Source organism: Penicillium alfredii, assembly GCF_028826965.1.
Source record: "Penicillium alfredii strain IBT 34128 chromosome Unknown utg000007l_segment0_segment0, whole genome shotgun sequence".
NCBI lineage: Eukaryota > Fungi > Ascomycota > Eurotiomycetes > Eurotiales > Aspergillaceae > Penicillium > Penicillium alfredii.
The window spans coordinates 2714570-2733961 of NW_026622704.1; the positions used below are offsets into that span (position 1 = coordinate 2714570).

The 19392-nt window shown below is 52.6% G+C and overlaps 10 protein-coding genes across 10 annotated transcripts; 5 read left to right on the plus strand and 5 right to left on the minus strand.

Moving 5' to 3' along the window:
* Positions 1-101: 101 nt before the first annotated feature.
* On the minus strand, positions 102-2291 carry NUU61_005678 (Leucine Rich Repeat domain protein; the record flags this gene model as incomplete). Its single annotated transcript, XM_056656260.1, has 7 exons — positions 102-809; positions 861-1125; positions 1191-1400; positions 1455-1579; positions 1772-1882; positions 1972-2124; positions 2190-2291. The coding sequence occupies 7 exons, from the start codon at positions 2289-2291 to the stop codon at positions 102-104; spliced, it is 1674 nt and encodes a 557-aa protein (XP_056511873.1).
* A 331-nt stretch (positions 2292-2622) lies between these two features.
* Positions 2623-4460, plus strand: NUU61_005679 (uncharacterized protein; the record flags this gene model as incomplete). Its single annotated transcript, XM_056656261.1, has 4 exons — positions 2623-2802; positions 2858-2938; positions 3014-4201; positions 4263-4460. 4 exons carry the CDS (start codon positions 2623-2625, stop codon positions 4458-4460), a joined length of 1647 nt encoding a protein of 548 aa, XP_056511874.1.
* Positions 4461-4842: 382 nt separating this feature from the next.
* On the plus strand, positions 4843-5964 carry NUU61_005680 (NAD(P)-dependent alcohol dehydrogenase; the record flags this gene model as incomplete). Its single annotated transcript, XM_056656262.1, has 1 exon — positions 4843-5964. The coding sequence occupies one exon, from the start codon at positions 4843-4845 to the stop codon at positions 5962-5964; it is 1122 nt and encodes a 373-aa protein (XP_056511875.1).
* Positions 5965-7836: 1872 nt separating this feature from the next.
* On the plus strand, positions 7837-8853 carry NUU61_005681 (RTA1 domain-containing protein; the record flags this gene model as incomplete). The annotated part of the gene is made up of 3 exons (XM_056656263.1): positions 7837-7999; positions 8073-8321; positions 8396-8853. The coding sequence occupies 3 exons, from the start codon at positions 7837-7839 to the stop codon at positions 8851-8853; spliced, it is 870 nt and encodes a 289-aa protein (XP_056511876.1).
* Positions 8854-8980: 127 nt separating this feature from the next.
* On the minus strand, positions 8981-10279 carry NUU61_005682 (Zn(II)2Cys6 transcription factor domain-containing protein; the record flags this gene model as incomplete). The annotated part of the gene is made up of 1 exon (XM_056656264.1): positions 8981-10279. The coding sequence occupies one exon, from the start codon at positions 10277-10279 to the stop codon at positions 8981-8983; it is 1299 nt and encodes a 432-aa protein (XP_056511877.1).
* A 312-nt stretch (positions 10280-10591) lies between these two features.
* NUU61_005683 (uncharacterized protein) lies at positions 10592-11185 on the minus strand (the record flags this gene model as incomplete). Its single annotated transcript, XM_056656265.1, has 1 exon — positions 10592-11185. The coding sequence occupies one exon, from the start codon at positions 11183-11185 to the stop codon at positions 10592-10594; it is 594 nt and encodes a 197-aa protein (XP_056511878.1).
* Positions 11186-11812: 627 nt separating this feature from the next.
* Positions 11813-15382, plus strand: NUU61_005684 (putative nuclear pore complex subunit Nup85; the record flags this gene model as incomplete). Its single annotated transcript, XM_056656266.1, has 3 exons — positions 11813-14308; positions 14364-14865; positions 14922-15382. 3 exons carry the CDS (start codon positions 11813-11815, stop codon positions 15380-15382), a joined length of 3459 nt encoding a protein of 1152 aa, XP_056511879.1.
* Positions 15383-16599: 1217 nt separating this feature from the next.
* On the plus strand, positions 16600-16827 carry NUU61_005685 (uncharacterized protein; the record flags this gene model as incomplete). The annotated part of the gene is made up of 1 exon (XM_056656267.1): positions 16600-16827. The coding sequence occupies one exon, from the start codon at positions 16600-16602 to the stop codon at positions 16825-16827; it is 228 nt and encodes a 75-aa protein (XP_056511880.1).
* An 833-nt stretch (positions 16828-17660) lies between these two features.
* Positions 17661-18043, minus strand: NUU61_005686 (uncharacterized protein; the record flags this gene model as incomplete). The annotated part of the gene is made up of 2 exons (XM_056656268.1): positions 17661-17863; positions 18010-18043. 2 exons carry the CDS (start codon positions 18041-18043, stop codon positions 17661-17663), a joined length of 237 nt encoding a protein of 78 aa, XP_056511881.1.
* Positions 18044-18795: 752 nt separating this feature from the next.
* Positions 18796-19338, minus strand: NUU61_005687 (uncharacterized protein; the record flags this gene model as incomplete). Its single annotated transcript, XM_056656269.1, has 2 exons — positions 18796-18912; positions 19156-19338. 2 exons carry the CDS (start codon positions 19336-19338, stop codon positions 18796-18798), a joined length of 300 nt encoding a protein of 99 aa, XP_056511882.1.
* Positions 19339-19392: the final 54 nt, after the last annotated feature.

Below are 19392 nucleotides of genomic sequence, written 5' to 3' on the forward strand. Positions count from 1 at the left end.
TTGGTATTACTCTAATATAGTGCCCATTTGGGTCAAAGATAGATCGTAACTACATATCATGACTGCCGTGAAAATTCATCGTCCCCAACCCCAGTGCGCAGCTACCTGTAAACGTGGAGCCCCCTGGCTTCTGCGTACGGAACAACATCCGAGGATACGGACTCGCACCCCCTAACCACGACGTGTTCAAGAATGGCGCCGTTCCAGTTAGGGTCGGTGCGGCGATCGGCAAGCACGCGGACGAGGAATCCAGTGATTTTAGTGTGGGATAGGTCGAGGATCTTTAACTTGGTAAAGCCTTCGATCAATTCTCCCACGTAGTCGGTGGTGACATCGGGCATGTTGACAAGGCTCAGGTGGTTCAGAGACTTGAGGTCAGGGTTGACGGTCACCATCTCGTCCATGGTGCGGGGAAATAGCCCGACGTTAACGTTGAAGCAAGCGTCGATCTGCAGGGCGCGGAGGGGTGCCTTGGAGTTGACAGCCAGGGCCCAGAATACCTGCCAGTCGAGCCACCGGAGATCTTTGAGGACCAGACTGGTCAGGTTAGGCAAGGTCTTTGTCGCATCAATCTCAAGGAAGGGGCTGATAGAACCGCCTCCCTGCACGTGGAGTTCCTCGAGCGTAGATGGAAGGACACTGAGAAAATTGGGCCCAGGAGTCACGCCACGGAAATCAATCCGGCGGAGAGGTGGAAGGCGTGCACTGAGGCTGGGAGAAACTGGCTTAAAGACATACGGCATGTATCGCTCTGGGCACCAGGAAAGTACCAGTTCCTCCAGGTTTGGGTATGTGTGTTGCTCTCGCTCCTGGAAAGCTGTGAGCAACGAAGCAGAAGATTTGAAACAAGGGCATCTTACACTCAAAAGGTTCAGGAGATCTAGGGGGTGTGCATGGCTATTTGGAATGGCTGTGTGGCCAGATTGTAGGGCGATCGTCTTCAGATTGGGAAGGGTTCTGGGCCATCCTGACTGGAAGATGGCAGCCCAGGCAGAGGACCTGATGCCATAGATTGCAATGCGCTCGAGCTGAGGCAGGGCAGCCAGGAATCGGGCAAAATATTCGGTGCTCGTAGGGATCTCACTTGAAATAATAAGGGACTTGAGCTGGCGGGAGTCGTGGAACCTTTGGTAGATATCCTTTGGTTGAATCCCCCAAGAGAGATATCCAAGTGCTCCAGGTTCTTGCACCGTCCCAGCATATCTAATATGCGGATTTTGTCTCCGGGGAAGAGTTTCATGATGGTGGCATGGGTCAGTTGCGTGCGCGATCCCTTGATATATTTTAGAATTGCAGACGTCGGGACATTCCTGCGAGCCCGGGAAAGGTCCAGATGCATGAACAGATTTGGCAGCGACATGAGGACCGCTGCCCAACTTCGGGAAACACGGAAAAGCACCCTAGATGTTATAGTAAGTATACATTTTGTGTTTTAAACAATTCACAGCACTTACACGAGCTCCGAGAATTCAAGATACTCAAGGATATACACAATCAACTCCAAGGGCAAGACCGTCATAGGGTCAGCGAGAGATTTATTCATATTGTCCTGAAGTTTCAGATGTAGCTGAGAGAGTAACTGTGTCATAAACAGTCAGAAGTGAATTGGCATCGAGAATAAAGATATGGTGGAAACACGAGAAAGGCATCAAGCAGAAATAGCAAAGTAATGTATACAGACGGGGAAGGATGTGAGTATGTGAGAGAAGTGATGTGGAAATGCGAGGGAGCAACATGGAAGTGCGAGAAGAGTAATCAAATAGGCACTTACTTCACGCCGTGGATGATCCTTGGGGAGAGTCTTCAGGCCATATGCATAGAGCTCCAGTGCCTTCTCTGGCTTTCCTTCCAGAAGAAGAACCTTGGCACAACGAAGATAGCCCTGTATTTCGTGAGCAACGAGAATCTTTCGTAGTCGGTATAAGTAGTTCCGGGGAAATTTCAAAGCTCTATCCGCCGGAGCCAACGCACCCTTTCATCAGGCAGCGGAACTCTCTGGGCCCGGGACCGTTTGATCATTTGTCGTGCGTCCCGACGTGCCTGGTCATGTTGCCCCAGTTTCGAATATGCGGCGGCCCGATTGTCCAAGATACCAATTATGTCGACATCTTGCTGATTGAGGGCCTGAAATTCTAGTATAAGCAACACTCTGTAATTGCCGTGTTCAACAAGCCATGGACAGGACCCACCTGGCCAAAGGCCTCAATAGCAGCCTTGAAATCACCCTTCCGATATGACCTCTGGCCTTGCTGTTGCAACTTCGACACCTTTGCTGAACTGACACCAGTCATTTCAGCGTCACACTCAACCTTCACATTTCACAAGTTGCAGTTGGTAAATATTGAGTCATGCCCATCAACCGAGTGCGAAGTGTGGACGATCTACAATTGGTGTCGACGCGCTAACGCTAACATCAAGCGGAGCATCTCCTTGGACGCGCTCGTGTTCACCGCCCACGTGACGGTGTCTGCAATAATGCACATGTGGTGTCTGCGCGCCACCGGAGTTGTTTACTTTCTTCCTGCTTGGGTTGACCGCGGATGATCGTCAGAAGATTGGCGACCAAAAGCAGCACACTTTAAGCAGGCGTCGCACGGGCTGTTTGAAGAGCCAACCTTCGCCATGGAGTCACAGAATTTACAAGCTGCATCAACTTATGTTAACAATATTCTCCTGGCTCGAGGCCTGCTGAAAGGTGGCCAGTCAATTGACTTTGCGCAACCGCAAGATGCAGATGGAGGGACAGACGCTACAATGGCACAGGTGATCAACCTGGTCAATGATTTGGTCCTGAGGAGAGATGTGAGTTCGGTCCCAATGCAATCCAAGTCTGATGAGCACCCTAACAAAGTTCCAGCGTGAAGCCGAACACCGTGAGAGCCTGGCCACGACGATTCGGACATTGCGCGCGAGTGAATCCGACCAAACAATGGAGATCGTAGGCACACATTTTTTTTTTTTTTTTTTTGCAAAACTATCTACATGACTGATTACTGACCACGGACTTGCGCAGGGTAAATTAAAGACGAAAAACTCCGAACTATCTCGAGCGCTAGCTCTAGCCGAGGGACAGGAGCGTGCGCTGAAGTCGAATGTGTCGAGTGCTGAGGCTACCATCCGAGGACTTAAAGACCAAGTGCAGCGATTCAAGACCACAGTCCAGCAAGTCCGTGCACAATGCGCTAACGACATTCGCAAACGGGACCTCGAAATGCAGAAGCTCAAATCGCACCTGGCAGAGCGCCAGCGGGGTAAACGTGAGGGACTCGGGGTAACTACAATCAATATTCATCCTGGCGCGGATCGGTCTCGGTTCCTCTCGAGCGGCGGCGAGCGAGTTAATGATCCGGGATACAGTCTGAAGCAAGAGACGACAGACTTCTTGACGGAGCTGTGTCAGAACCTCAGCGACGAAAATGATACCCTGATTGCGTTAGCGCGACACACGGTCGACACACTAAAAGAATTACAAGGGTTGCCGCCGGGCGAGGACGATAACGGCGAGGATGGGCCCTCGGACATGACTACCAGCGTCGGACCTCCTAAATCTTCCCTGGGGCCAGTGACTACTCTTCCTACATCGTGCGAAGATCTGTCCGTGCGCATGGAGACTGTGCTGGATCATCTGAAGAACCTTCTTACCAACCCCTCGTTTGTGCCTCTCGAAGAGGTCGAGGTACGAGATGAAGAGATTACCCGACTACGCGAGGGCTGGGAGAAGATGGAGCACCGATGGAAGCAGGTGGTCGTCATGATGGATGGGTGGCAGCGACGACTTGCAGACGGAGGAGATTCGGTACGGGTGGAAGAGCTGAAGCGAGGCATGGACCTCGATCTCAGTCTCACCTCGGCCAACGACACGAGCATGCAGAATCCCGCCGAGACCACGGTCCCTACTATCCTGGAAGACGACCAGGAAGAAGAAATGGGCGATGCCGAGGAACCCGCGCCTGAGCCAGAGCCATCACATTACCGGTCGAAGTTCCGCAAACTTCCTGAGCGACCTGATCGCGCGTTGAAGGAGCGCAGTGACAATGCCCGGCCGAAACGTCTTCGAAAAGTCTCATTCACGCCAGGCCTGCAGGGGTCACCCTGCGAACCCAGTGCCGACGAAGAGACAATGCAGGTTAAAGCGCATCAATCCGAGACCGTAACTCGCCGATCGACACGTCGGAGAGCCGACTCAAAGACTTCCCGCCAGGTAAGTAACCCTACGCCATGTTCTGGTTGGGGATCATCATGAGTGCTAATGCTTCTTCCAGAACACTACCACCGAAAAGCAGATGAGCGTGCCGCAGAAGCTAGCTGTCGTCGAAGACGAAGCGCGTGCGGCAGAATACGCGCGCAAAGAACGCGAGTCTCGCAAAAGAAGCCGGCCGGACAAGTCCAGTCGGACAGGCAACCGACGCCGAAGTGCCCTCGCCAGCGATGAGCTCGAGGATTTGATGGGCGTTCGGTAGGGAGTTAGCAGCGTGATACCCTCTAATCTGTACTGTACATAGCGTGTAAATATGAGCGTCGATGTATCATTAATGGCATGTTGAACTTGGCAACCTCGGCTCATCCGTCTCCGCATCCTTCATATGTCGGCTCGGATGTTTGGCAATTCTCTTTCTTTCCACGCTTTCGATGTTCTGATAATCTGATTTTCTCCAATTTTCGATAAATAAGACTCTTCTCGATCTACTCTTTTCGGGGTTCTCTAAACCAGCGTGCAATAAACCAGCGTGCGGTTCTTCTCGCCTCTCCCCACACGCGGTCTCCACCCAGCGCCGCGGCCGCTACATACGCTCGTCAACGCCCGCAATTGCCTCGAAACCACCGATTTCTTACGAAATAAACATGGCATCGCCGTCTTCTCCACCGTCAAAGACATTCCAGGGTTGGGTGGCGCACGACGCGACAACCCCACTGACCTTCACAAGCTTCGAGCCGAAGCCCTTCACCTCAACGGACGTCGAGATCAAAGTCTCACACTGTGGGATCTGCGGGACAGACATCCACACGCTGCGATCAGGCTGGGGCCCAGCAGATTACCCGTGCGTGGTGGGACACGAGATCATCGGGACAGTAGAGCGAGTCGGGAGCGACGTATCAACCCTGGCATCGTCGGCAGCGTCGCGAGCGATTCGAGTCGGTGATCGCGTGGGAATCGGCGCGCAAAGCAATTCCTGTCTGCGGGCAGACTGCGAGGCATGCGCGGACGGGCAGGAGAGCTACTGCACGCGCATGACAGGCACGTACAACGGGCGCTACGCAGACAAGAGCAAGTCGTACGGCGGATTCGCGACGCACTGGCGCGGGCCGGCGCATTTCGTGTTCCGCATCCCCGACACCCTGCCCTCGGCGGAGGCGGCGCCGCTCCTATGCGGCGGCGTGACTGTGTATGCGCCGTTGCGCAAGCACGGCGCCGGGCCCGGCAAGACGGTCGGCGTTGTGGGTATCGGCGGACTGGGACACCTAGGGATCTTGTTTGCGCGAGCGCTCGGGGCCGATCGCGTGGTGGCTATCTCGCGGTCCTCGAGCAAGCGCGCCGATGCGGTGCAGGGCCTAGGCGCTGATGCCTTCATTGCGACGGCCGAGGATAAGGGCTGGGCCAAGACTTATTCCCGGACTTTGGATATCGTTTTGTCGACGGTCGATGCTCCGGATATGCCTTTGGCGCAGTATTTGCGGCTGCTCAAGCGTGACGGGACCTTTGTTCAGGTCGGCGCTCCGGAGCGTCCATTGCCGCCGTTGACGGCGTGGTCGCTAATCCAGAAGAGTGTGAAGGTGACGGGGTCGAATATTGGCTCGCCCGATGATATTCGCTCTATGTTGCAGCTTGCTGCTGAGAAGCGTGTTCTGCCTTGGATTCAGAAGCGGCCCATGGAGGATGTGAATGCGGCTTTGGCTGATATGGACGCTGGCAAGGCTCGCTATCGGTATGTGTTGCAGAATGGGGAAGCGCAGGCTAAACTGTAGATTTGGCCCTGTCGGTTACCTGTCTATATAGATGCTTGGACACTGTGTTGTCTAGTCTCCATGGCCTGGAGTTGGCGTTGTTGATACAAAAGATGAGCGGTTGGTGTGTATAGCGAGCGGGGATTCAATTCAAGAACGGTCAAGAGTTGGTCCCGAATCAATCAACATTTCACAGCAGTGGCCTTCATTGCCTAGGGGAATAGGGGAATCGGTGGTATATCCATCCATGTGGTAATTGAGAACCCATCTCTACCATATTCATTGTCTGGTATCGAATCGACCATGGATGATAACGGGAATAAAAACTATATCCGTCGGCTTGGGCTATTAACCTAGTCACAACAACAATCGTGGCTTGGCTATACGTCTTTGGGCTGTAGCATTACACCGGACCAGGCCATTTATATAACCCACTCCTGGATTTCCTTATTCTGCCCTAGTCAAGAGAAAATCATAGCAGGTATGTGAGCAGTCTTTTTAATAGAATTTCTTGTTTATTTTTCATTGCATCTATGGTTGATTAACTCTTTTGTTTCCTTTTCATACACACTTTAAAAATTGGTGCATAGAGGGTAGATAGGGAGAAGAAAATCTCCAGCTTGGAATAAAACTTCTCGCAAAAAATTGTACAAATGGGCGAGTGGCGTAATGGTAGCGCTTGCGACTCCAGTCAATGGGTCATCGTACGGTTGCCGGTTCAATTCCGGTCTCGCTCATTGAACATTCTTTTTTTCCCCCAAAGATTCTTGGTTAATTTTGATACCTAAAAAAAATACCGCTACGCTGTGTACATGAAATGAAGACAAGAGGTGTCCTAAACAGCTAATAGGTATATATACACCTCAGGAGTTTTTGTTATCTCTCTTTAAATCATCAACTGAACTTGAAAGTCGGAAGCAAAATACTTAACCAACATAATAGAGGGCTATTTCTTACAAGCTTGATGCTATGTAAATGTTGTGTAATTGATCGAATGGTCCTACTCGATTGACCATTTTGCGAATCTCTTCTCAGTTCATAGGGTCGCACGGAGTCCCCAATAATTGGGCGAGTGGCGTAATGGTATGATTCAATACATCACCTGAGTCACTCAAGATTCTTTACTAATATCCTCTCAGGTAGCGCTTGCGACTCCAGTGTGCGGTCATCGTACGGTTGCCGGTTCGATTCCGGTCTCGCTCATTTCTTTTTTCCCCCTTCCCCTATCTACTTACTGCATGCGCTCGCCCCCTTTAGATAGCCCTGGAGTTGTTTCCCCTTCTACCCTATACTATGTATACATGTTATCAAATTCCAGACTGTCCCTGCCAATCCACATGCATGTTGGATATTTGTTTATGACCAAGAGTCGGAGTCAAGCTGTCTATGAGATCCATCTAAAGAACCAGCAGGAGTGGCAGTACAGGCGAATGCTCTTTAGTTGTAAAATTAACCAAGGTATCAGCTTGAACCACCTCGATCAACACAACTATTTAAGTAGCATAACCCACTAAACCCAACATGGATTTCAATACGAAAGAGAGCAAGCTATCTACAAAATTCTTCTTTTGCCTCCGGATCGGGTGGCCCACGGGTGAACAGTGGAGCCCAGATCCGACTCCGAGCCCTGCCTTACCTGATCCGGTAAAGGGTACGAGGATACGAGGATTTGATACTTCTGTTGCCCAGGAGTCGCAGTATTATTAGACTGATGACTGTGGGTAAAACTGTTGCCTCTGGCTATCATATTTTGGACAGGAAGATTTTTTCTTTGCCCAGGGGGAGACAGAGATGGGTATTTAACTAGCATCGAGTCCATCCTTCGAACTCCCAAATCTTCATTCAGCATTCCATTCTAACACATACACTCTCTTCAAACCAATTCAATTCACCATGTCCTCCACACACGCTGGCTGGACTGCCTACCAGTACTACCCTTCCATGGGTGCGGCAATCCTCTTCATCATTCTGTTCGCCGTTGTCACTCTGCTGCATACATACCATCTCCTCCGCACCCGCACATGGTTCTTCATTCCGCTGGTCATCGGCGGATATTGTAAGTGCAACAGAAATAGTTGACAGCGATAATTATTCGTGGCAGTTCTGACTCTTTTTGACGGTTCTTATAGTCGAGTTCGTCGGGTACATCGGTCGAGCGATGTCGGCGCAACAGTCGCCCAATTGGACCACCGGCCCCTATATCATCCAGAGCACACTGCTCCTCATCGCGCCGGCACTGTTCGCGGCGAGCATCTATATGGAGCTGGGTCGAATTATCGTGCTGGTTCAGGGAGAAAAGTTTGCGCTTGTGCGGGTAAACTGGACGACCAAGATCTTCGTTGCGGGAGATGTATTGAGCTTTCTGATGCAGGCGTCTGGTATGTTTATTCCTGGGCATGATCCCCGTGAAGTCACCTCCGGCTCATTTCTTTTTTTTTTTTCATTTTCACAGGAGCCGGACTCATGGTCAGCGGAGCCAATGGCTCATCTAGCGACGGCGGATCCGCGAGCACCGGACAGAATGTCATCATCGGCGGTCTTTTCGTGCAAATCATCTTCTTCGGGTTCTTCCTGGTCAGCGCGCTGCTTTTCCAGCACCGGCTGACGTCTCATTCCACTGCGGCCTCAGTTGCAGACCACTACCCCTGGCGGAAACACTTGTTTGCCTTGCACTCGTCCAGTCTTCTGGTGCTTGTTCGGTCGATTGTTCGCGTGGTGGAGTATATCCAGGGCACGGATGGTTTCGTGATGAGCAACGAGGTTTTTATTTACGTTTTTGACGGGCTGTTGATGTTCGTTCTCATGGTGATTTTTGTCGTGATCCATCCGAGCGAGATCAATTGTTTGCTCGGCCGAGGGACGAGCATGACGAAGGATGGATTGCGGATCACAGAGCCGGTGATGGTTTAGTGCCCCGGGGGTGTAGATCGTTTGGTTGATTTGGATTCGGAGATCACCATATAAGACATATGAGTCAAAAAAAAAAAGAACAGAAGAACCATGGCAACAGTAACAGCTCATTTCCAGGGTATAATCATCATTGAAGCACCGAACCGTCAATCTCATCCACGTAGTTGGCACCGAGGATCTCTCGCATGGCCCAATCAACCAGCGGTCTCCACCGCCGATCGAGGATCGCCCAGACGGCTTTGGCGACCCGTACGCACCACTCGTCAAAGCACCAACGGTGTTTCAAGTACCGTAAAAGCACGCCATAGTGTGCTAACATGACGAGCGCCAACGGCTCCCGCTGGCGGAGCAGCTCCAGGAAACGCTGTGGGAGTCGAATTGCCCATCGCCCTGCTACCGTGCTCGCTGTCATGCCGCCTTGCACCCAGCTCAGCATCTCGGCAAAATTGTTGATGGTCTCCTGGTACACCTCTCGGTCATGGGTTGAGTGGTGCGCGCCGTAATTTTCGTTGGCCTCATGCAGGCGCTTGATCGTGACGGTCGCGTCTTCGGAGAGAAATGCGTGAACTTCCTCCACTTGTAAAATTGGTGCGAACTGGCTGTCTCGTAGACAGTCGGCCGGTGACCGGATCACCTGTTGGATACCGCGAGTCAGAATCAGGACCTGGTAGAGGTCGTCGACGCAGGTCCAGGCGTCTTGTGCGTCGGGCGTGTGTGGGAAGCCAAATGTATAGACGACGACGATGCTGGCAAAGGCGAACATAGCCTTGGCATTAGCATCGGTGATGTCGCCCAGCAGTTCCCGGAACAGAGCCAGCGCTTGGTTCTGGTGTGCCACAGCGCGGTTCAAATACCCAGCTCGACGAGAGGGTTCCGGTCCCGTCCGCGCGAGGTGCAAGGCCGACAGAGCCAGGATGCCGTGCATCAGGAACGAATGAGACAGAGCCTCATCGGGCACGATGTTTCGCCAGATCGGATCTGTGAGCTCATTGCGCGACAGCGTGTGGTACGTCGCGTTGCACCACTGCATCATCAACTCGAGGTCATGCAGGTTGAGGGCCGGCGACGGCAATGTGCTTGCTGCATTGTCGCCACTCAGCCGGCCCAGAATTCCCAGCGAGTCGGTGTTGGGAGATCCCAGCACCGGCGAGCTGTGCGGGCCGCTGTCCGACCCGGAGGCCAGCGACGAGCGACCCGGCTCGTCATTTGCCCAGAGCAGTGAAGTCGATGACCCGTACTCGCATTCCGCATGGCGCTTGGCACAATTGGAACAGGTCGGGCGAACTTCATCGCACTGGGGAAAATCAGAATTAGTTGGTGCTAGCCGGTGGAGTATGTGTGTCGCCCCAATACAGACCTTGACTCGTCGCCTCTTACATTCCACGCATCCGTGGCGAGATTTCCGATGTGGTCGTCGGAGCGCCATGGTCATTCAAGAGACATTCTCTTCATCTCAGAATATTCTCTCCAGAAAGTGGAATTTTGGGAATCGGAATTTTTTACAGTCTTTTTGTTTGGTTTTTTACGAAGGGCTGTGCAGGCAACAAGATTTGTGGTTTTGTATACATCCATTACGCTGGATACACCATACGTTATGTAACCCCGTTTGATCGGCAGGGTTCGAAGGCTTGGTTCGAAGGCTTGGTTCGATAGCCTGAAACACTTGCTGAGCTCGAGTGGATCAGAAGAAATAGATAAAAAACACTGTATCATACCACTAAACACGCAAATACAAGCATCACGCACCCCCGCCCCCACCTCCCGCTGCAGCAGAACTACTTCGTCGGCGCCTGAGACTTTCGCGTACCGCGATCCCCGTCATCAGCGTCATGAGTCGGAACGGTTCGCCGTGGTCCACGTAGAGGGCGATATTGCCAGTCTTGAAGGAAAAGGCACTGGCCGATGAGAACACCGCAAGGACCCGCTGGCTGGTGTCGTCGACCAACTTAAAATTCCCTGATGGACCCGTGCCCATCGAATGGGTTTTCTTCCACGTCAAGTGCCTCGAATACCCGCCGATATTTACACGGAAGGAGTATCGAGGAGACATGATCCCGTCCTTGAGCATCTTCTCATAGATCATCTTGCTGGGCTGCTTGGGATCTCCCAGCCCAATTTTGGTGCCGGTGGAAAAGTGTTCGAATTTGCAGACCCCCACAACCTGCGCGTGGGAGTTGGGACCAGAGTGGAAGGTCAAGTCTGGTTTCCCTGGGGTGAGGCTCGAGTTATCCACGTGGATGACATGCGAGCCGTGGACGGCGATGTCGTAGTTGTGCGCCCAGACACTGTGGGTGATGTCGTACTGGAGAGTGGGATTGTTGGCGGAAGGCATGGTCGGTGGGTTTGGGATTTAGAGAATGACACTCTCTCGACTGCCAGCGATCACCATGGATATATGTAGACCATCAGATTCATCTCGAGACACCCCATGGGCCTGTCTGCGCGCTCCGTGACGAGTTTTCAGTTGCTCGGGGCCAGAGATCAAGCCTTTTTCAGGACAAGATCATCAAAAGATCATCGCAAGGCCACCCAGGTGCATTCGCAGCTTGGCCTAATATTAGAAACCTGAAGACTTCCTTGGGGCCAGCAGACGCCTCACTACAATCACATGATCGTAAACACTTACAACACCACGTGACGTGGCCCATGCCACATGAGAACATTTACATCACATGATACAATTGGATCTCAGTCACATGACCTCTTCGCGGTGATCTCGAGGCGCGTCGAGAAGGAAACCAAGAGCAAAGGAAAGGCAATCGCACAGACCATGGGGCTTTTCGGACACTTCTCTCATTGATCCCTACCTAATTCACTTCTTTTCTTCTTGCTGCGATTGATCGGGGTTGCCCGGGCCATTATTGTCTTTGCGCGTCTGTCTTTGCTATTGCGGCCCAAAAGTTCCATTCCTCTCTGATGCGCTTGACGCTTCTCTGTCCATTTTAATCCACCATCCACAATGACGTTTCAGGTCCCCTACGACTCGAGTCCACCTTCGACTCCGGACAAGGATAAGTCTCGGAGCTTCTGGAGCAATGTGTCTACGACTCCCGCCGGACCGCCGCCCTCGACCGCAAAGTCGTTTACACCGCAAGGCCCGCCGCCCTCCGATCCCTACACCAGCTCCCAAATGGGATCACTCTCAAAACCCGATTTCTCGACCTCCAAGTCCCTGTTTACCCGATCGGGCAACATCAACACCAACGATAGTATCTTCGGGTCGTCCTTCGGATCGACCGACTATGGGCCCAAAAGAACCCAAGCACCCTCAGCAAAGCCTTTCGCTGCGTCGGAATCTCGCTTTGGCGCAACCAATGGAAGCACCTTTGGCCAGTCGGGAAACTTTGGACAATCAAACGGGTTTGCTACGTCGCAGATGAGCGAATACAATGACGAATACGATGAAGGCGACGAAGAGATGGAACCGGAGGAAGAGATGGAAGAGGAAGAAGAAGAAGAAGAAGTTGAAGATGCCGAGGGGGACATGGATATGAGCCGCGGACCCTCTCATCGCCTCAGCTTCCTCGATTCGAATTTCGGAAACCCGTTGCCGCCTCAATCTCCCGCTCTCGGCCAGCGCAAGCCAATCTATACAAACCCCACTGACGCCAAGAGACCGAGACTTGATGAACGCTGGGCTAACCAGTCTCCCGTTCGCAAGACAAAGCTGTCACCAAAAAAGGCTTCGGCGATGCCCTCGATCTTACACAACCTCGTTTCCCGATCACGCATTCCTGCGGTCGATGAGCCGAGTGACATGATCATTAACACGGAGGATGCGCTGGGCCGACTCTATGATGAATTGAGGGAGACGGAGTACAAGCCCGTTGATATCGATGCTGTCCTGTCTTACATTGCGAACAAGCTTGCAGCAACATGGGACACTTGCGCCGACCGCAGTGGAATCACTCGGCCCTACGGTGCGAAGTCTAGCATTGGGCCGGGCGAGCAGGCTCCAAATCTGGTAAAGGCCAGTTTCTTGGCGTCGCTGTTGCTTCAAATCCACCACCCTTCTCGCTCCTCTGCCCCAATCGCCAGTGCCTCCAACCCTGCCGCTCGCACCACGCCGAATAGCATGGTGAAAGCCATGGCACGAGCTAGCGTTGCGACGCCGCTACCGCAGATCTTGCTGGACTGGCTCAACGGCAACCATGCATCTCAAACCAACGATCTACAGGCGCTGCGATATGTCGAACCCAATCCGACTGCATCCTCGAATTTTTGGGACATCATCAATGCGGCCGTTCTCCGCGGTCGTTTTGCCGAAGTGGCTGATGTTTTCCGGTCTGCAGATTTCAACTACGCGCGCTCTGCCCTGGAAGATGGCTTGGTGCAACCTGGTTATCGCGGCATGCAGCTACAGAATATCCAGCGCTGTATTAACAAGGCACTTCAAATCCTGGATTCGTGCCCTGGATTCCAGGATGATGACTGGGATATCACCGGCCCTGATTGGACTCAGTACCGAAAGCGGGTTCTTGCTGCGGTGAACGACTTGGAAGAATTTGCCGAGGGGGAGGGCAGAGAGGTCCCGGAGATGCCCGTGCAAGAGAACCGGTTCCAGGCCGTTAATTTCGGATTGAACAACTTTGGGCACAAGCCCATGCCTTTCACGCAATCTGCGCGCATGGCAGAGAGCCGGGTCCCGTGGTCCATCTACCAGAACCTTCGATCTCTTTATCGCATTATCCTCGGAGATACGGCTTCGATCAAGGCCAATTCCCGGGACTGGGTGGAGGCTACGATTGGCCTGACTGCGTGGTGGGATGGCGAGGACGATGACGGAGCCCCGGGCTTGGATTTCCGTGCCAGTACCTCCAGCAACGATTTCCAGCGCTCTCGTGGGTCACGGAACCAGTTGCGAGCTGTGGATCGCAACTTGCGGGATGCGTATCTTCGTCGCCTTGATTTGGCATTTAGCAGCGCGGTCAATGAGCCGTCTGCAAACGCTGGATTTCAACCCAACACTATGAGCAGCTTGGAGGTCGGCCTGGCCGCCGTATTCGAAGGCAACGTACAGGGTGTGGTGGAGTTGCTGCAAACCTGGTCGCTTTGCGTCGCCACTGGCGTGGCCGAAGTCGCTTGGCTTGGTGGTTGGTTCGATGCGGGAGGCAGTTCGAAGAAGCTGCCAGGGTTGAGTGAAAGCGATTTGATGGTGCTCTCGTTCGGACAGGATAACCAGGCGTCTGCCAACCGTGTGAGCCGAGATGACATTCTCCGCCGCTATGCCTTTGGCCTATATGACCGGCGTTCCGTCGAGAATGAAACCGGTGCGCGTGAAGGGTGGGAGATGGCGTTAGAGGTCTTGAGCCGTCTAGACGATGCCGACCAGATGAAGAAGGCGGTTGCGGAAATTGTGGACAAGTTGCCGTTGGAAAACATCGGCCAACTGGATAAATTGGTGGTTCTGTGCTCAGATCTGGGACTGGAAGACCAAGGACGTCGGGTTTCTGAGGTATGTGTTTGACTTGACCGGCTTTGCGAGGTGCAACATTGACGCTCTATTGTAGCGATTTGGCGACATGACCACCTCCAAATCCGAGAGTTTTGGCCTTGCGCTTTTGTGCTATGCTCGCGCCCAAAATCGGCGCAAGGTCAAGTCAGTTGTGGATCTGCTGGTCTCCTACAGTCTGGTCCAGTCGCGCGCATACCCTGCGACAGCGGACCTTGACCCCGAACTTCGGTCCATGATCAAAGAGCCGAAATCCTGCTTGTCATCGATTGCCTCCGTGGACGAAGAAGCCGCGCGAATCTTGCAATTCTATCTCAGTGGCTATGCCACGCTGCGCCGGTTCTATGAGATCCGCGACGAGGCGTTGGAGCTTCAAGAGGGCCAGCGACCTCGTTTTAAGCCATTGGCCCGGCGGCGGGCTGCCGCGCAGGCTCTAGCGGCCGTGATTGGGAGTGCAGCTGATAATATTTACGGAGGACTTTATGACCCGGAGCGCGATTCAGCAGTGCAGGTGGATGGGCTATTGGCTCTGTTGGGAGAGGCATTGGTCTTTGTCAACCGTGAGTTCTTGTCTTGTTTTGTCCCTGCCTCTATCCAGCTTCTGATTTGCGATTAGAACCCACTCCGATCCTGACGATTGCCCAACAATTTACTATTCTTTCGGCCATCGAGGACCTGGAGACGGTCACCCCTCGCGTGTACGCACAATGCGAGGAGTGCTTCCGGTCGACTCTGCTCGAGCAGCAGGCCAGCCGCGGCACGTCGGAGGGATCGTTGGCGCCATCGCCGCGTGCGCTCCTCAAGAAATCCGTGTCTGGGGTTTCCGCGTCGACCTTTTCGGTGATTGGCAACGACATGCTCGAATTGGCCCGCACCCGCTCCGGGTCGGGGTCGGACCCGGCTTCGGTGGGCAGCTCTGGGGTGTTGGTGCCGCGGCCCAGCGACAAAGATGGGCGGGAGCGCGGCTGGGACTGGCGTGTTGGGCTGCCTGAAACGACCAAGGGAGCGGACGTCCTGCGCATGCTGCGACTGGGGCTGGCCCGGGGGTTGACTTTCGGAGCTCTGGGGTCGGCTTAGGCATCGAATGGAGGAATTATTTGTTTGGTGTGTATGTACTATTAGGTTGGGTGTTTCCGGCTGAACATGCAAATGCATTTGCGAGATTCCTATCTCCTGGAATTGTCATGTAGGCAGCCTGAGGGATCAGCTTGGGTGGACCATTGGGTTTCTCAGCCCTATACATTATTGACAGCCCACCGGGTCCTCCCTTCAATCAGACCGACAGTTTTTCATTTCAGATTTTGGGATTTAGCGTCAGCAGCTGAATGCGGGAGCCTAATGTGGTCCACTGGTCCACTATAACCAGCCAGAGTCTACTTGAGTGGTTCTGTACTTTGGTAAGGACGTATACTCCTACACTTCTAGTAAATGATATAGTTCCCTCGTAAAGATCCCTTTTTACAGTACATTCCCGTAGGCAAGCCGTGTCTCTTATGCTATGTACAGTATGTTCCCTTATCCTATAGGTACATCGATCATACCAAATACGGAGCTAGTGAGGCTAGCGCAGCCAAATGGGGGCCGATGAATCATCGCGATCGACAGTGGAGTAATCTTCCAGGGCTCCAATGTGGCCCTCTCACCGACTCGACGCCGCAGACCCGGGCGTCTGGGGGGGGAGCACGTTAAGCCCGTTAACGCAGTGCTCACCGTCTTTGCGGCTCAGCCCTTTCCCCGGGAAATGCAGCAGCCCCCCCCCCCATCTCTCAACGTCGAGCTGAAGACTTGCTGACTGGGTCTTCCTAGTGGTCGATGGGTGATCCACGGGTTGTTCCTTGATTCCTTGACCTACAGTAGTGTATTATCACGATAGACATGGGCGGTGGACCAAGGCCAAGCTCGTCAGCCCCATCGGGGCGTCCGTTTTCTTTCTGCCTGGGGCACGTAGGGCTGGCCGTTGGCATGCCACTATAAACCCCTCTTGTTCTTCTTCTTTCTTCCTCTTCTTTCTCTTCGTGTGTATATCTCTATTTTGTCGCTCCCTCTTTGCAGCATCTTTTGTATTGTCTTATTCTTCTTAATTTTTCTTCCATTCATTTCAAAGCCAATGCTTTCCTGTTGATCCATATCTCCACTCTCTAATTTCGGGCTGGGACTCCACCAACACATTACAATTTGCATTGCGTCCTAAGACTCTCTTCTACTTTGTTTTTATTTTCCTTTTCTTTGCTCGATTATAATTTCACGTCGACTCACCATCCTTTCTGTCCCGAGTCTGACTACCTCCTGAAACAATGTGCTACAAACTTGTCGAACGCTACTCCGTATGCCGGTGTCTATACTTCCAGCACTCGATCGACCCCTGCTCTGCGTATGGCCAGCGCGGCCACTCTGTTCAGGAAAAGACCGTGTTGGTCGGGTACGCGTGCACGCAGCACTCTGCGCGCGGGACATCTACGTCGCCGCAGGACGGGCGCTGGCCTGACTCGGGGTATTGCAGTTTGAAGGGGTCGTGTCGGTAATAAGTGATATGATGGAAGGGAGGAGGGAGACAGGTGTGGTCAATGGCGGTGCCATTGCTGTTTTGATTGGGGGGGAACAACACACATCACAACGAAAACGGGAACGACAGTGACAACGATATGCGAGTCATATCGACCATCCTACTCCTAATATCTTGGAATGCGGAGGATTGGGGGGTTGTGTTGGAGGACGATTGGGTCTGTTTGTTCGGTCGATGCTGGCATTGATCGGATTGCCTTCGGGTCTCTTTCTCATGAAAACAGCCACCTGTATTCTACTATTCCTCCACTGAGCTGCTCTGCTCTGGACCTATTCCTCTGGGTTATTGCTCCTGGTGAGCTTGTCTGCGGTTGATTCGCGACTGTACCCCGGTTCGGTGGTGGATGATCAGAAACATGATCCGAGAATAAGGCTATTCCGTCTGGAACGGAGAGCTAGATTGTCGGCGTGTGGTGGATTGCTGAGAGAGAGAGGGAAATTGGATGATGGCTCTCTGGAGCTATGCATTGCGGGCGTTTCTGGTTTCTAGCGTCGCTGCATGGCGAGATCGAGATGGTGGTCTTGATGTGCATGAGAGGCTGGTCCTTGATAGTACGATAATCGCAGTCGTTAATTATTGCTATCTCTAAGTTCGGTATACATTGAACTTGCTCACTATTCTCTGATAATCATGTCGGGCCATGTTAATGGAAATCGGAAATGCCGAATCCAATCTCTACCACTCTACTATACAAATCGCATATCATATACACACACGCAAAATACAACCCTAACTATACCCCCTCTCACATGCAGCCCGCGGCACCGGCGCCCGTTGATTCTCCTTGCACTGTTACCGCAGCTGGCGCCGCAGCTCCGGGTTGTACTCAGGCGTCTTCATGTACTCAGACTTGCGGCGCGCCGTCCAGCCCTGGCCGTCGTCGATGTAGCCCCACCAGTAGGGGTCGCTGTCTTTGTCTTTGGAGCCAAAGCACATGGTGATAGACTGTTGTTGGTGAGGTGGTAAGAATTTGGTATTGAATGGGAGATATTTACCTGTAGATGTAAATTGAGTAGAGTAGAGTAGAGTAGAAGTAGTAGAAAGACAAGTAGAGATAAGAGACTGTGAGTAAACCCAGACTTTCTTTTAAATATAATCTGAATAGATATCCTTCTCGAGAAAAGCCACCCTCTATATAAACTTCCGAGGAAGCTATTGTGCTTGTGCTCAGCCATGGACAACATACATCATCATACGCAGCCCAAATAGGAAAATCGCAGCGCTGGAGAAGATATCCACGATACAGCCAGCCAGTCAGAACGAAATGCCGAGACAGACATGGATCTGCCGATCGGGGGCTGAGGCCTTGTTTGCTATAGTTATAGATGTAGATATACATGCAAAACATGAAGTAAATATACACAGAATGGTGATATAGAAGGAATAACATACATTTTCAATGGGAGAATGAAGTAAAGCCCCACGTTCGGCATATCCGACTGTCGGTCTGGGCACCTCAATTCCCAATTCCTGGATTCATTATTTTCATTGTCTTCCTATTCATCCAGCTTCTTGATATTCTCTAGTATAGTATGTCCCTCGACCCTCTTACGGTCCTCTGCCTCCCTCCTGTGCCAGGAAAGTGTCCAGTGGGTGAGTGATCCTACATGAATCTATATATAAATTATGTATACCAGGCGGATCTAGAGAAGATAGCTGCGTTTGGGACGTCATCGGGGGGGGGGGGGGGGGGGGGAAACCCTGGCATTGAGCTTGGTATGTATACGTTTAAATATAAAAAATAACTTATTTCTCTTATTTCCCTTGTACATGTATCATCGCTAAACAATCAGGGGTTCGATACTCACGCCATCCACGCACTCCTCTCCCTCTACGGCGCCGTGCACTTCACCCACGCAGCCTGGACAACACCCTTCCCCCACGTCGGCGCAAAACCACCCGATAACCTCTCACCGGCATTTATGAACTAAGTATACAGCGAATACCCAGTGCCCACAGACAGCAGCATCTCCCTCGAAGGCCAAGCCGAAAGCGGGACCTCGAAAGGACCCGAATTCTCACGCCCGCGCGACGCCTTCGCCCTCTCGCAGATTGCCGCGGGGCACCGTCCTGGTGGTTGCAGCGGAAGGAATTTGATTTTGTGGAGGGTGTTATTGGAAAGGGTCCTACTTGGTTTTCATCCTTTATATCTGGGGCATTTACCTTACTCCCATGTCTCATGGTTATCGACATTCATGGAATACTGTACTACTCTACGCAAGCAGTTGATCAAGTCATATCTCATTTCTCGTGGCATCTCAAGACTAGACCTGATCCAACCACATACCCCCTCTTCTGGGTGTATGTAGCTGAGATGCGGATATCGCATGGCTGTCTCCCGGTTGTGTTCCAGAGCCAGAGCGTAGACGGTCATTCTCATGGCGGTGTCGGCAACTAAACCCGAGCCGGACACAGAGAGATGCTTGTCGGGTCCCGGGCTGGAGGATCCAGCGGGATATTGTCGGTTCATCGGACTGGGATCGTGTCTCACACACGCTCTCTCTCTCTCTCTCTCTCTCTCTCA